The sequence below is a fragment of the Haemorhous mexicanus genome, chromosome 13 (assembly GCF_027477595.1).
Source record: "Haemorhous mexicanus isolate bHaeMex1 chromosome 13, bHaeMex1.pri, whole genome shotgun sequence".
In the NCBI taxonomy this organism is placed as follows: domain Eukaryota; kingdom Metazoa; phylum Chordata; class Aves; order Passeriformes; family Fringillidae; genus Haemorhous; species Haemorhous mexicanus.
In genome coordinates this window covers 15,227,269-15,241,795 of record NC_082353.1, presented here as the reverse complement: position 1 = coordinate 15,241,795, position 14,527 = coordinate 15,227,269, and the positions used below count along the sequence as shown (strand labels likewise).

Genomic DNA, 14,527 nt, shown 5'->3' with positions numbered 1-14,527 from the left:
CTCACTGGAAAAATAACTGCCTGTATCCATGAGAAAGAAGCCAATCTTGAATGGCAGAGGAAAAGTAAGAGATGGTCAAGGTGGGAGAAGGTCATCAGAAGGCAACCTTAAATGGGTACTGAAAATTGTCAAGAATATGGAGGGTTTGCTGGCCATTTTAAAGAAAGAGAAGAAATAAATTGTTTGCACAGTAATCCTTCATGCTTCAGAGGAGGAGGGATCCCAGACTTTTTAAGGAACACTGACCTAAGGCCAAAGTCATAGCAGAAATTTTTTGGTTCTGATGGTCTAAGGGTGTGAGAGCCAAGGTTCATGGGAAGAGATATTAATCTTTTATTAAACCAACTGATACAACAGAAAATAACAATAAAAAATAAGAGCTCAGAGAGGGTTTGTGCACCTAAAATTAAATTTTTCTCCCCTTTCAACAATATCGTGTGTTCTATTAAAAGATATTGCTCCTTCCTGCAAACTTGTTTCTCCCAAATCCAAACAATGCTCCAGAGTGGTGAGGACATAGAAACAGAGAGCATTTGTGTCATTATGCTGATCTCTTATTGCTAGAAATAAATAAAAATTTAAAAACTAATAATAAAATCCCAGAGCCCTTTTCAAGTCCTGCATATGACTTTTTTTTTTTTGACAAGTAGGTGTGCTCTGCATGATGAAGTAACCAGGAGAATTGAGATTGATCTCTGTGAGAGGATGGAGCTAAATCCCTAAGAAGTGTCAAGCTCAGCCTAGGATTTGGAGCAGGGTGCCAGAAGAGTAGGACAGAGGAAATATGGACAGAGGAATGTCTTCATGAGGTTTAATGTCTACATAAATCCTTCCTCTCTTTGGGATGTGACTTCACTGCTGATGTCCCACTCATGTCAGGACATCACCTCGGGAGTTATTAGGGAGTCTTGACTACAATTTAAGAGTGTGTTCTCATCTGAAGATGAAGAAATACTGCCCTGTCCCTGGACAGCTGCCACGTGATTTTTTGTTTTGGAACTGAGAGACACATTTTGGGGGGGAAAATGGAAAATTATTACTGGAGCTTGGGTGGGTCCAGAGCCACAGAAGGGCCCTTGGAGCAACCAAACCCCAGTGTGCAGGGTGAAAGAGCAGCTGGGTGTTCTGATCTCAGCCCTGGTGATGCCCCTGCTCTGACATTCCCCCAGAGCCACCGAGGCATCCTCCAGGACAGCACTGGGCAGGCACCCTGTGCCTCACTTGCTGCAGTCTCCATGCCACCCTCAGCTTGGCTGAGGCACAATGTCCCTGACCTGCAGCGTCCCACCACCTGCTGTCACAGTCCTGAGTCATACCTAAAAAAAATCGCCTACCCACACGGTTTTCTAGAGAAAACAACAAGGAAAATGAAATCCGCCCAAACCTTTCCTCTCCAGTGTGGATATATTCCATCCTGCCTTCCCACAGAGACCCACACCAAAGATTGCACAGCACGTTACACAACACAGCACAGAAATGCTCCTCCAGCAGCCCCTCCTTCCCTCTTCTCACAGAAGCTGGGCTACTTCTCCCTGGCTCCCCAGTTCCTCCACTTTCCTCCTCTTTCCACTCAGATGCTGCTCCACCTCCCCTCTCCACTTCCACCTCCACAATCATTTTCTGTCCATCCTGTCTTCTCAAAAGGAGGTTAAAAGGCAACAGCTGATGGGATCTCTCTGTGATGGAGGAGGAAGAGCCTGCATCAGTCTTCAGGCAGAACATGGAGAGCTTGCAGAGAGGGGGAACAAGCCTCTCTGCTGTTTTTGTTAAGCAAATGTTTGTTTTCTGTACCCAAATGTGTAACAGAAAATTAATCAGTTCACCTTTGTTAAAGCAATTTCGCATCCCACAAATGCAGGAGCCAGATGGTGTACTTTCTTTGTCTTAAAAGATTAAAAAATGGGGAAGAAAGGAAATGGCTAGGAACTAATCCTCAGCCTGGAACATGGCAATACAGCCACACACCCAGTTACCCAGGCTTGCAGGGCCTGGGCAGGAGCAAACACAGGGACCCAGCAGACTGAAGAGAGTCTTGCAGAGAGCTCCAGTCCTGTCACATTGTGTCAGCCTAGGGGGGGATTTCTCCCATGTTTCCAGAAGTTGACAAATTACAGCTTCTCCCAGGGCTGCAGCTTGGACACACCAAGTATTTTCTAGAACCAACTGAAGCAGAACTTTGCTCCAGGTCACACTGCTGGCAGTGGCAGCTGTCTAAAGGGGAAAGCTGCCATGCACCAACACTGGGAAACAGACTTGGAAACGTCACCAGGCAGATCATGGATGTGATCAGGGACAGCACTGAAGACTTTGAAAGTTCAACTCTTCAGCCAAATCTCCAGCTTTCATGCTGAGAGCAAGGAGCAATTTGGTTCTCCCACTTGAGCTTGTTTGCTCATATTCTGGGAGGATTGTGGTTGGGCTGTGCCTGGAGGGGGGATGAAGGACACCTGGCCCATGGAATTCTGCTCTTTGCTGGCCTGGGGAGGCTTCTCAGCTCCGTCACCAATTCCTGCTTTGGCCTTGAGCAGGTGATGTAAACCCTCTGCCCCTCATGCCACCAGTGTCAATGTGGGCAATCCGAACCTTATTTTGCTAGAAACCTTCTTTGGACTTTAACAGAGATAACAGAGAATTAACTTCATGATCAAAAGTTCTAAACATACTGAAAGTAAGCGACAACAAAGAAAGGAAAACCAACTAAGAACAAAAGTCTGTGATAGTCTGAAACAGTTCTTGTTCTGGTAGGTAGGTGATAACTGTTTACTACTTTAGTCATATTTGGCAATTTGTGTATGCAGAAAAAAGTCCACTAAAGAGCCTTAGGACACTGCATGAGACACAGAGCAGTCCTCAGCAAAGCACTTGGCACAGACAGGGTGAGGGCTACAGGACACCACCACAGAGAAGACGAAAAATCCCACGACAATAGACTGGCCTGTGGAGATCAGCTCAGCCCTCCCAGCTGTGGCAACAGCCAGCAATTTCTGCCCTTGCACAGAGGGCTCTTGGTGCTGCAGGAGCACGAGCTCGGCTGGGATTGTGTCCAGCAGCGTGACACTGCCTGTGGTTGGGGCAGGATTAGCAGGGCTGAAGGGAAGAAGGCAGGCAAGAACTTGAGTAATCACAGGGGCTGCTTCTCATCCTGCCCTGGGCTCTTCTCTTTCCTACTCGCTCCCTCCTGAAGTTTCAGCAGTTATGGAACCACATCAACTCTTTCCTCATCACTGCCCAATAACTGCACTGAGATCTTTTCCCAGCATGGCCTTTTCTGCTGCACAGTGAGGATTGGTTCCCTCACTGGTAATTAAACCCAGTGGCAATACAGTGTTGTGGCCTGGGAGAGGTGACACATCTCAGCACAAATCTGATCACCCTCCCCAGCACAGTAACTGCACTTGGCAGCCATCACATCATGAAAAAATCCTGAATTTGATCAAGACAATAGGCCACCCCTTTCTGGGTAGCTGGGAGAAATCATCCTCCTTGCCAAACACACATATTGTAAACAGAAATAAATCAGCCTCTGTGCAAGCATCAGGCTAGAAACCATGGCTTCCTAGCCTGAGAAGTCCTTCCCTGCTGGTGGATGGTCCAGACTCCTACACCAGTGTGCTCCAAAGAGCTCTTACATCACATTTCTCCTGCAGCTGGGAAGGGAAAAAGGCTGTTCCCCCAGGGACGCTGCCATCAGGCAGGCAGGCAGGACAGTGCAGACAGGTACAGAGGGAGTGTGGAAGACAAGGGAACATTGTGAGCACAAATCACAGGAGAAAAGGCTGGAAAGGCACTCCTGACTCATTGAGTCTCTCCCCAGAGATGAGTACAGGATTAGCCTCTACTCTAAACCCAGTCGTTTTTGTCTAGTTGCTTCCTGAACTTCTTTAATTACGGGCTCTCAGCAACCTACCCCTGGCAAATTATTCCATTGTTTAAATTATGACCCTGCTGGAAAAAAAATGTTCTGAGGTCAAACCTAAATTGACTATTATTTCCTCTTCCATATTTTATGCACTTTTCAGTCAGCCTTTCAGTTGCCTTCTCTCTGGGCCCCTGTATTAAGTTTCTTTAATCTAACACCAGAGGTCACAGCCTGTAGTATTTATCATCTCTCTGGATTACCTTTAATTTGTCAATGTCTTCAAAAAAACAAGGGATAAAAATAGGCAGTAAGGATGGAATGATTTCAGAGCCATCCAAAAGCATGTGACTGTGTGCTGGGGTATCACAGAGTCTGTGTGTAGGCATCTGCATGGGTGTCTGAACTACAAGCATGGCCAGGAGTGAGCAGGATTAAGGACAGTGGTTTAGGGATGCCTGATCAACTTCTGTGCACATGTTTCAATGAGGTAATAACCAAGCAAGTGAGCCCAAGAGCTCCAAAAACTGATTTACTGTAACATTTCCCATCTCCCTTTGCTCTGAGCGTCAGAGTGTCACTGCATCTGCCTTACCCTGTAGTAATCAGTGCTGTAGACATCTCTTGACATCCCAAAGTCTCCAATCTTCACCAGCAGGTTGGCTCCGACCAAGCAGTTCCTGGTGGCCAGATCTCTGTGCACAAAGTGCTGGGAGGCAAGGTACACCATTCCAGAGGCTATCTGGCTGGCAATGTGGAGCATCTGGGATAGCCCTAGCTCCCCTTTGGCTTGTCGAGGCTGCCCATCCACCAGGATCATTGCATCTGGGCCATGTGCCCTAGAGGGAGGAAAAAGTAAAAAGCACAGAGTTTGGTCTCAGTAGGGACCAGGAGACAGCAATCCCACACAGTCACTGCTCCTGCAGGATGGGGACCAGCCCCCAGCTCTGCACTGTGAGGACAGACACACAGCTCCAGTGGAATGAACAGAGAAAGGCTTGAGAAAAACCAGCAGGTTGAGGCTTTAAGGGAAAAAAGTGACCATTCTGGCTTCCTCCTCTGAAATTCCTTTTCTGTCCCACAGCAGTCCAACTGTGGTGCTGCTTCACAGGAAGGGGAACACCAGAACTCTGAAAGCTTTCTAACAAGGCATGTTGTCTGTTTGCGCTAACAGCAAATGGCAACAGCTTATTGCAGGCTGCAGAGTGGGTTTATAATGGCAACGTGCAGTTACCCCTACTTCAAAACTGCTGCTGACAGGAAACAAAAGCTGGAAAACCAGCTGCCAAAGGAAAAGGGGGAAGTGATGGACACCCTTAGTGAGCAGAAAGGGATGTGGTCACTGCAGACCCCAAGGCATTTGGGGGTTGTGCCAGGAACACCCAGCCTTGCCCCCTACCCCACCTGCGGGGACACTCCAATGCACACCACTCCTAGGGATGCTCCCTGGAAGGCCATGCCTGTATTTCCCCATGCCAAGACCTTTTCTGTCAGTATTTTCTGAGGCAGGACAGCACCATTGCAGCATGCTCTGGTGCAGACAGCAGGGTCTGTTGTGGCACCACCAGCGTGGTGGCCCTGGGAGACAGGAGGAGCCATGCCAGCAAGTGCCACCACTAACCCAGCTGGTACGTGCTGATCCTGGTGCTTCCCCTTGCCACACCAGTTAATGTTCCAGGCCACTAAAACTCTCTGTTCTCTGGGAAGAACACAAAGGTCTAACAACACTGAGGGGAATTTATTTATTGTGCTTTTCTCTAGGAAACTGGGTCTAAAGTGAGTCTCTTCCATTTTACTGTTTTTCCAATTTCTGCAGTTAAATTAGGAAAGGTCCATCTGAGTGTCTTACAGACTCCCAGTGTCCCTGGCCTTCAGTGTCTGGGAGTCACTGTCTCCTGCTGTGGACTGGGTGAATTATTCCATGACAAAAACTGCTGCTTGCTGAGGGATCCCAAGCAGCTCTGCATCATCAACCCTTCCTGATCCCCTTCCAGTCCCCACTCCCCACCAGCAGACACCTTACCTGGCAAAGCCCAAGCTCTCTTTCCATATGACATTTCCTTAGGCATTTTGAGTGCCTCTTTGCAGGGGCTAGGCTCCCTTGTCCCCAGAGCCATCTTCCTTTGGGACACAAAGGGCTTTTTCACTGCCTACCACATTCCAGCATGCAGGCAGAGGAGCACAGAGCTGCTTTTTCCAAGGCTGCACAGGAAGGAGAAGCTGGCAGCCAAACACAGCTGGAAGATGAGAAGCTGCAGTCCCAGGGACCACACACCTGGAAAAGTTTCCTTTCCTTCCTAAAGGCCAAAGATAATACAACAAGCTTTCTTTTCCAATGAGACTGGAGATGAATTTCATCAGGCATGAGTGTTTCTCAGACATGTCCCAAGAAAGTGCTGGGACATGGGAGCGAGGGGTCCATGGCTCCAGCATGATTTCAGCCTTAGGAACACACTGCTGAGTGAAGCAATTCCATCAGGCAGTGGGCATATGACATCTTTCTGAGACACTGAGAGAGCCTGTTTTGCACTGTACTCTTTGGGAGGTTAACTAGAGCAGTGAGCGAGGTTGCTCTTCAGCTGTAATATCTGACTCCTCTAAGGAAATAAGGTTGCTGCTTCTGCCAGGAAAAAGGATAGGTCAATTTGGAGTTTTTCTTTGTGAAGCACTTGAAGAACAGCATCTCTCGGCCTCTTTTTCAGACTGCCTGCCTTCAGTCACAAGGCTGAGGCATTGTCCTTAGCACTGCATCACCAGCCTGGGCTAAAACACCCTTTCAGCCCAGCTCCTGGTTTCATGCTGGTGGCAGAGTTCAACCTGCTGCTGCTGGGAGGTTTCTGAGGCTTCCAGGTATGACAAAAGAAGGTCCCAGGTAACCAAAGCTGCTCCCCTTTGAATCTGGGTCTGAGGAGCTCTGTGAAGCCAGCAGCCTTCACTCGTCCTACCCTGACAAAGATGTCTTGGGTCTATCCAGAGCTCGAGATAGGGACTGAACTATAAAATTCTATTCAATCTACTCACAACTATACCAAAATGAGGAGGAAAATCAATGCAGGAATGTTCCCAGCTCACCCACTGCCCTGCAAATGCCCCAAAGAAGATGGAGACAGGATGGCACTACATGGCAGAGGAAAGAAGAAATCTCTAGGATCCTTCCTTATATTCTTCTGGTGTGGGTGATTGCTTGTAAGTGAAAACCTCAGGGAAAAACTTGTGCTTCCTGGTCAGAAACTGTGTTGGTAGAAAAATACTCAGCAAGCGTATCCCAACCCCAGAGCTAGACCTGCCGGGCACTAGATTCTTGTTCCCCCTGCAATCATATTCACACTTAGCAGTCAAAACAGGAAAATATCAAGGGTCCAATTTTCTAAATATTGGGAAATAAAACTACTAATTATTTCAAGAGGTAAGTACCACTCCACTCGCACGCAGGTTTCAGAGTGGAATTTCTGTTTTGTGGCAGAAGAGCACCATAAACATCCTCCCACAGGTGCTCCCTGGCCCTTGCTGCTGGTGGATACAGAGCACACAAGTGATCTGCCTCGGGCTGGTGAAATGGTTGAATGATGATGGGGGGCACGGGGAGATCTGGTGATTTGTATCTCTCTAGAGACAGAGAAGGCAATTACAGCACTTCTTCAGGCCTTGCCTGACTTCATGAGTACCCTGATGCCGCAGGTTAGGGACCAGGGAACAGAGAAGGACCCCACAGGCACTGCCTGAAACTCCTCCAACACTTCTCAGCTCTTTTCTGAACGCAGGAATGAGAACCAGTGACCAGTAAATGCCCAGGATGCACATCAGATCAAGGACACCAACCAATTTCTTAAAGGAATATTTTGGTTGTTGTGCTGTTGAAGCAGGAGCTCAGTGGCTGAGGAAGTGATGGCAAGTGGCCTTCCTGCTTCAGTGGGACATGTCTTTGCTGGATGTGCAGGACTTGGAGCTGCTGCCAGCTGTGGCTTCATGTCCTTCCGTCCCCACAGGGCAGAGAAGGATCACAGCCAGGCTTCCTGCAGCTTCAAACTTGCTCAGGTGGGAGAAGAAACTGCTGGTTTCCACATCTCCTGAGACTACCTAAGGGAAAATGTCGGGATAGGGCTACTAAAACCCTAAACCTGGCGAGTACCATCACCTCCTCCAAGCTGCCCTTGGAACAGCCATCCCTCACTTCTCACCCCACTGAACAACGACACCACTGGTGACCACTGAGCTAGAACGAGTTTCCCCAAGGCTGCGGGGCAGTCCCACAGCACCTCCCGTGCCCTCACTCCCACCCACCTGAGGAATTTGTTGAGGTCCCCGTGCTTCATGTACTCGAAGACCATGATGAGCGGGTCGCCGTCGCCGCAGACGCCGTAGAACTTGACGATGTGCTCGTGCTGCAGGTTGGTGAGCAGCTCTGCCTCCCGCTGGAAATCCTTGCGGGCTGCCAGCGTGGGGTCCTTCAGAGCCTGCATCAGGGATGCACACACACACACAGCGGGCTCAGGTGGGGGAGAAGCAGAGCAAAAGGGGTCACAGCATCTGCCAGGAACTGATGAGGAAGGGAGGGGAGAGGAACCATGGGGCCAGCTGTGCTGGTGGCACCATGTTTGTGTTGTCATTCCTGTAGTTACTGTCCCACTGGGCTCCCCAACTCATTTCCTAGGCAGCGGCAAACATGCCTCAGAGGGTAATAGCTTCCAATTATTCCCAGCTTGGGCAGAATTTATACTGGTGACCTAGGGGTGAATGGCTTCATATCTCATTATTATTAAATTCCTGAGCCAGCCAGTCCTTGCTATCTGTCTTTTATTTTGAAATAGCTGACTACACTGCCTTTATTCAGAAGATGGATTTGCCTGGCTCTGCAGTTATTGTGTGGATTTTTCAAACTGCCTCTGAAGAAGGACACTGTCAAGTCTTTTCTCATAATTTTTAAAATCATGTTTTTATTCCCTGCTGTTTATAACAACTCCCCTGGCAGACTGATGCTGAAATCAGTATCCTTATTGAGAATATCTCATCTTCCACAATTTGAGAATGCCATTTTGCCATTGCAAGGCAGCTTGCATGCTTCAGGTGGTGTGGACCAGAGTTGCCATGAAGATGCTGCTGTGGCTGTAGCTGATGACAAGGGAAGATGCTCCAGGGTTGGGTTCTGACTTGTCTGTGCATTTTTTTGCAGTCGCATTGGAGAGTTAGTCTGAAAGCAACTTGTTGTCATCTCAGGGTATCAAGGGAGGGAACTTGATAAAAAAGTTCAAGTCCAGACCATTTGACAAGACGAAATGGCCACAAGAATCAGCACAGTCTTTGCAAAAATTTAAGAAAATGAAGAGTCTAGTTTTGAGTTGCTGGTTGTGCATCATATTCTCTGCATCCTCCACAGGCCAGGACTGTTTAGGACCAATTCTGGTGTTAATTGTGCAATCTAACAGGAGCTGAAAAGGACTCAAATCCTGAAAAGGACTCAAGGAAACTTGTTCCACTTATCCTGTGTTGGTCTGATGTGCACCACCTGCCCTTCAGTGGTGGGGACACTGGGCAGCTCTCCCTTCACCTACACACAAATGTACCTTCCCCCTTTCCCCATGCCTTGAATCTCCCCATGCAGACAGTAGAGGTGGCCTGAGCAGCTGCAGGCTGCAATTTATGTGCAAAAAGGGATGCTAAATGTCAGTAAGCTGTGCATGGAGGATGGGGCCCAGCTCTCTGTTACTGCACCTGGGCTGGCCCATGGTGCTGCTGGCTCTAGAGAAGGTGCTTTTCCCCTTGGAGCAGACCTGCTGTGAGGCTTTTCCCCAAGCCTTGGGACAATGCCTCATCTGATTCTGCCCCCAAACTGCTATTCACATGGCATAAATCTATTTTAATTCTTTGCCCTTTGGGATAGCTTGACTAGAGATATTTAGATGAATGTTAGTTACATGGTGCAGATGGCAAAGCATCCATCCTTATCTCAGGCACCCAATTACTTTTAGTCATTTAATATCTTCATAATGTTGATGCCTCCCTATTTTTCTGCAGGAAAATAGTCCCTTCCTCCATCACTCTCTTCTCCACCTTTTTCCTGTGGTTGCACATAATATTTCAAGCTACAGTGAGTTTAGGTTTCATCTCCTTCACACACAATCATTTTTATAAGGTGTTAAGATTTTAAGTTTGTTGATATCACACACCAAAAGAAAAGTTATTAACCCCCTCCTCATTGCTAAGGTTGCACAGCCAGGCATTTAGAAATGAGGGAGCTGGAAGGGATAGAACAGTGAAAGAAGAACAGAACCAAAGAAAGAGGAGGGATGTCTCAGTAAAGTCAGTGAAATGCCTCTCCCAGGAAGGTTTGGGGTGGATTATTTTTTTGTGTGTCTCCATCACACAATTCCTCCATAACTTCTGGCAGGTCTCTGAGCATCTGCAGGTTGCAGCTGTCATCATGAAGTGCCAGTTGTTCTAATATTACTTGGAAAATCCCCTCTTATGCAGCCTCAGGGCCAGGCCTCCACAAGCACCATGTGTTTATTGCTGCAGCAGGGCTCACTCTCAGTCAGGTACCTGCTGTCCATGAGGGCTGGAGAGAGAGGTTGGTAGCTCCATCCTTCACCTAAAGCAGATCTCTTCAGTTCAGTTTTCCTGCTTGTGCATCTGCCCTCTGCAAAAGGGGATGATACAACCCCAGTAACTTGCTGGGAGGCTGTGAAAATGGGTACACTCACATCTGGGGGGGGTTCCAGCACAGGAGTGATCCCCACAATGGAGCAGCCACAGAGAAATGAAAAATAAGGTGTTCAGAGGACAAGCCCTGAACACAGCCCCTCCAGCATTTCTAGTACTTGACTTTGTCACCTTAACACTCTGCTGGATATAGTGTTTGTGCATTTCTTAGGATGCTTTTAGAAGCAAGCTGAATAAAACAGGAAGCTTGTCCATGCCTTCACATCAAAACTCAGTTTATCTGCAGGGCTGCAACCTTTAGATCTGCTAAAAATCTGAGTCCATTTAAGTGAGAGAGTAACACAGCCCCTTCCTTTGGCCTTGGGAGAGAGTCCCTGGGAGCAGGGCAGAGGCAGGCTCTGGGCTGTGGACTCAGCTGCCCTTAACCAGGGAGTCCTGCTGCTGCCCTGAGCTGCAGTGACTGGGGAGGTAGTTCTCAGCCTCAGCTGGGGGCATGAGATCTTCAGGAATTGCAGCCAAATCTCAACTTAATATGTAAAGCCTTTATTCCTGCCTTTTTTTTTTTTTTTCCTTTTCTTCCCCTCAGACTTATAACGTGGCCCAAATTAGAGGGATTTTTTTCCCTGCCACTCCCAGAGCTGGCAAGAAGCCAGATTCCAGGGCCCTGCTCCAGAGCTGGAGCTGTATGATCTTGCAGGATGAAAGGCACTCTGGAGATGTAAGCTCATAGTAGCAATTAACAGAAACAAGTTCAGACGCTGTTTCTGCCTACATGCAAATGAAACTCTGAAGAGACTCGGGTGCCAGGCTTGCTGGGGGATGGCTGACACTGACAGGCAGGTACCAACCCTGTAATCAAACAATTAATCATCTGGGTGCCTTCATGTCCTCGGCTTTAACCAGTCTCAGAGGTGAAAGGTGCAATCTTGCACTTCACTGCTGGAGCAAAAGGGGACATCTGAGCTAAAATACAAAAAGGCTTGAGCTGTCAATGATTAGAGCAAGTCACAAGTAACAGGATGCCTCCAGCACTTTGGAGAGAGTGCTGGAACCTTTCTCCCTGCAGAGCGTCGGTTCAAATGCAGACCTTGTTCCAAGGAGTTAGGAAGCACTGGTTAAATCCAAGGGATTAAACTGTGTCTCTGCCAACTGGTGCCACTTGAGAGGAGAGCACAGTTCTGCTCTGAGTGTTCTCCTCTGCCCAGAGCCACACTGCTGGGGCACAGCTCCCACCAGGAATATCACAAGGATGCAAGCAGTACAGCGCAAGCCAAGCTGAACTCGTGTTGGCTTAAAATACTTAAAACAGGAGCAACCTGTGGCTAAGCAAGCAGGAGCAGAGTGGAGCCAAGCCGAGTTGCTTTGCCCATCTAGCAGCAAATTGATCCAAGAAAATTGGCTCCTCATCCTTAGCTTTCATTGCTCATTTTTGCTGAGGCCTTTTTATGTTTCAACTTCTGCATGTTGCACAAAAAGATAAAATCCAGAAGGAGCAGGGCCGCAGTGCCTGCTGGAGGGAGTTGGATCCACAGTGTGCTGCTGCAGCTGCACAGGAGCTCACAGCTCCCAGACCAGTCTCTCCTCCCTGTCTCCTGGCCGTGTCAGCAGGAAGGGAGGCTTTGGCACTGGTGAGAACAGACAACCTTGAAGCGAAACACTGAAACTTTGTGTGACTAATTGGATTTACCACAACCTCCGGCATCAGATCAATCTCCACCCCTGGCCCCCAGCCCTCCCCTGCTTCCCTTTCCCACACAGGCTCATCCAGCCTCCCTTCACTGGCCAGCCCCTGCCCTTCTGTCTGCCACTCGCCCTTGGCATTTACCTTCACTGCCACCAGCATTTTGTCGTTAGTGGGGCTGAGGTTGTAACACTCGGCCAAGAACACCTTCCCAAAGGCACCTTCTCCCAGCTCCCTCTTCAAAACGATGTCTCTCCTCTTAATATGCTGGACATCTGTTGGAGGGAGGGGAGGAAGAGGTAGAGGGTTGAGGGAAGAATGAATCAGGGTTAATTCAGCGAATGGAAAACAACTAATTCAATTTTCTTGCAAGCTGCAAGGGAACTGAAATTGCTTCACGAAAATATCTACGGGGATCTTTTTACCCACCCACAGAATGCAGCCATCTCTGTGATGGAGTTAGTCTCATGCAAAACATCTGTGAGGAAAGTACTTGAGGTTTATCAGTTCTCATGACAAAGCTCATGGCAAGCTTGTCCTCAGGGGCAAGTTCTGCTACAAAGATTTGAACCTCATTGGAATGATCCGGGAAATAATCCATCTCCTGTGAGGTATAGCAAAGGTCACATCCTTCCAATGAAAGGCCAGCTGAGATTAGAAGCTCCTGCTGAGTTTTACATTTCAACTGGGATTAGTTTAAACTCAAGCACGATGGATTTTTGAGGTTGAAGCTTGGTAAGTCAAAGCATTCCCAGGGGAAGGAGAACCAGTGACCCCCATGCTCCATAGGGCACTAGCAGGAGCTGGCTGAAGTGCTGGAACTGCCCTGCAGCAGGACCCTGACCCTGCAGCCTTCCCCTACACGACTGTTCCCTCAGAAAGAAGTCATCCCAGGATACCATCACTGGCAAACAGATGAACTGAACCCATTAGTTTCAATGATCCTTGCCACTGACATTTAGGACAGAAAGGACTGACAGAGAATAGCAACTGAGGATTCAGGAAGAATCACAAGAGCAGTAGCTTTAATTTACCAGAGGTACAGAGGCCAATGAAAAGTGGTTTGCTCAGCTAACAGGTTATTCCTGAGGATTAAATCTGCCCAGACACCAGGCACCTACAGGGGCAGGTTAGTGACCGTGGGATATCCACTGACTCTGTGTCATCATCAAATTCCACAGGTTGCTGGGGGAACTTGCTCTCTTCTGAGCACAGCACTAAGGCACAGCAAATCTCTAAGCACCTTTCTGGCATCACAGCACCCCTAGAATTCCTCAGCAATTAAAAAAAAAAGGGTTTTTTAATGCTTGGAATGAACTGTAGAAGCAGTTAGAGATGCACAGCCACCACAGCATTTTCTGAAGGGACAGCTCCCAAAACTTCATCTCTGTCCTTCAGTGGATCTTTCCATCACCATGAGAACTGTGGCAGCACAGACCACCCCCAGCCTCAGCCTGATGGTCATGAAGGCCAGTGGAGAGCTGTGCACTCTTCTCCAGTGCCCAGTCAGCAAAAGCTGATGCATGAGAGGTCTCCTCAAGCAGAGGCATTATGTGGGACAGTGCCCTCTTTCCACTCCCGTGGGATGTTCATAACCCTGAATCTATTTGCTCATAAACTGGACAACTTTTGCTCCTTTTCCATCTCTTCCTTGTGCCACAGGAGCTGTAAAGGTATGTGCCCCCTAGATTAGGTGTGCTTCCCTGCAGATGAAGGAGGTGGAAGTGACTAACTCTGGGTTTCAGACTGGCTGCAGGGTCACATCACAATCTGCCACCAGCTCCTGCCACCCAGGCACCTGAGCAGGCACCTGCATCAACCTGAGGGATTACATAGGTACCACATAATGCATCAAAAAGCTAATGGAACACAAGCATCCTAATGGCTTTCATGCAATTAAGCTTTTTAATTAGGAGCTCAGAGGCAGGTTTATGGAGCTGCCATCCCTGGGCCCTTGGCTTGCTTGGGAAGACGGATGCTGCAAGATTGCACAAGCAATGGGCCTTGTAATGAAAGACACCTCTCTGGGAATTCCCATTGACCTTTCTTAATTGTTCAATAGGCTGAAAACTGTTTCTTACTGATATTAATAATATTAGTAACATTAAGGCCCATGTTGGTAGGCATATCCAAAATGACTTTGGTTTTAAACCTGCAGTGGCAGCCAGGGAAAACAAATCACATGTGGACTTTGCCTACTCCACCTGGTTTAGCTGAGTGTTTAAGGAGTACCTGGAGAAATCTGAGATATAACGTGTTGAAATGTAAAGCAATGCACTTGGGTGAGGAAACTCCTAATACAAGAAAAGCTCAAATGGCACCAATTTACTTAA

General features: G+C 48.1%; 1 protein-coding gene across 2 annotated transcripts in view; it reads right to left on the bottom strand.

Moving 5' to 3' along the window:
* NTRK3 (neurotrophic receptor tyrosine kinase 3) overlaps positions 1-14,527 on the bottom strand; it is a 216,243-nt gene that overhangs the window by 40,824 nt on the left and 160,892 nt on the right. For both annotated transcript variants that reach the window (XM_059858550.1, XM_059858551.1), the window contains exons 13-15: positions 12,339-12,469; positions 8,138-8,310; positions 4,452-4,695 (exon numbers count right to left, since the gene is read on the bottom strand). In XM_059858550.1, the coding sequence (XP_059714533.1) occupies positions 4,452-4,695; positions 8,138-8,310; positions 12,339-12,469 (548 nt within the window). The remainder of the gene's footprint in view (positions 1-4,451; positions 4,696-8,137; positions 8,311-12,338; positions 12,470-14,527) is intronic.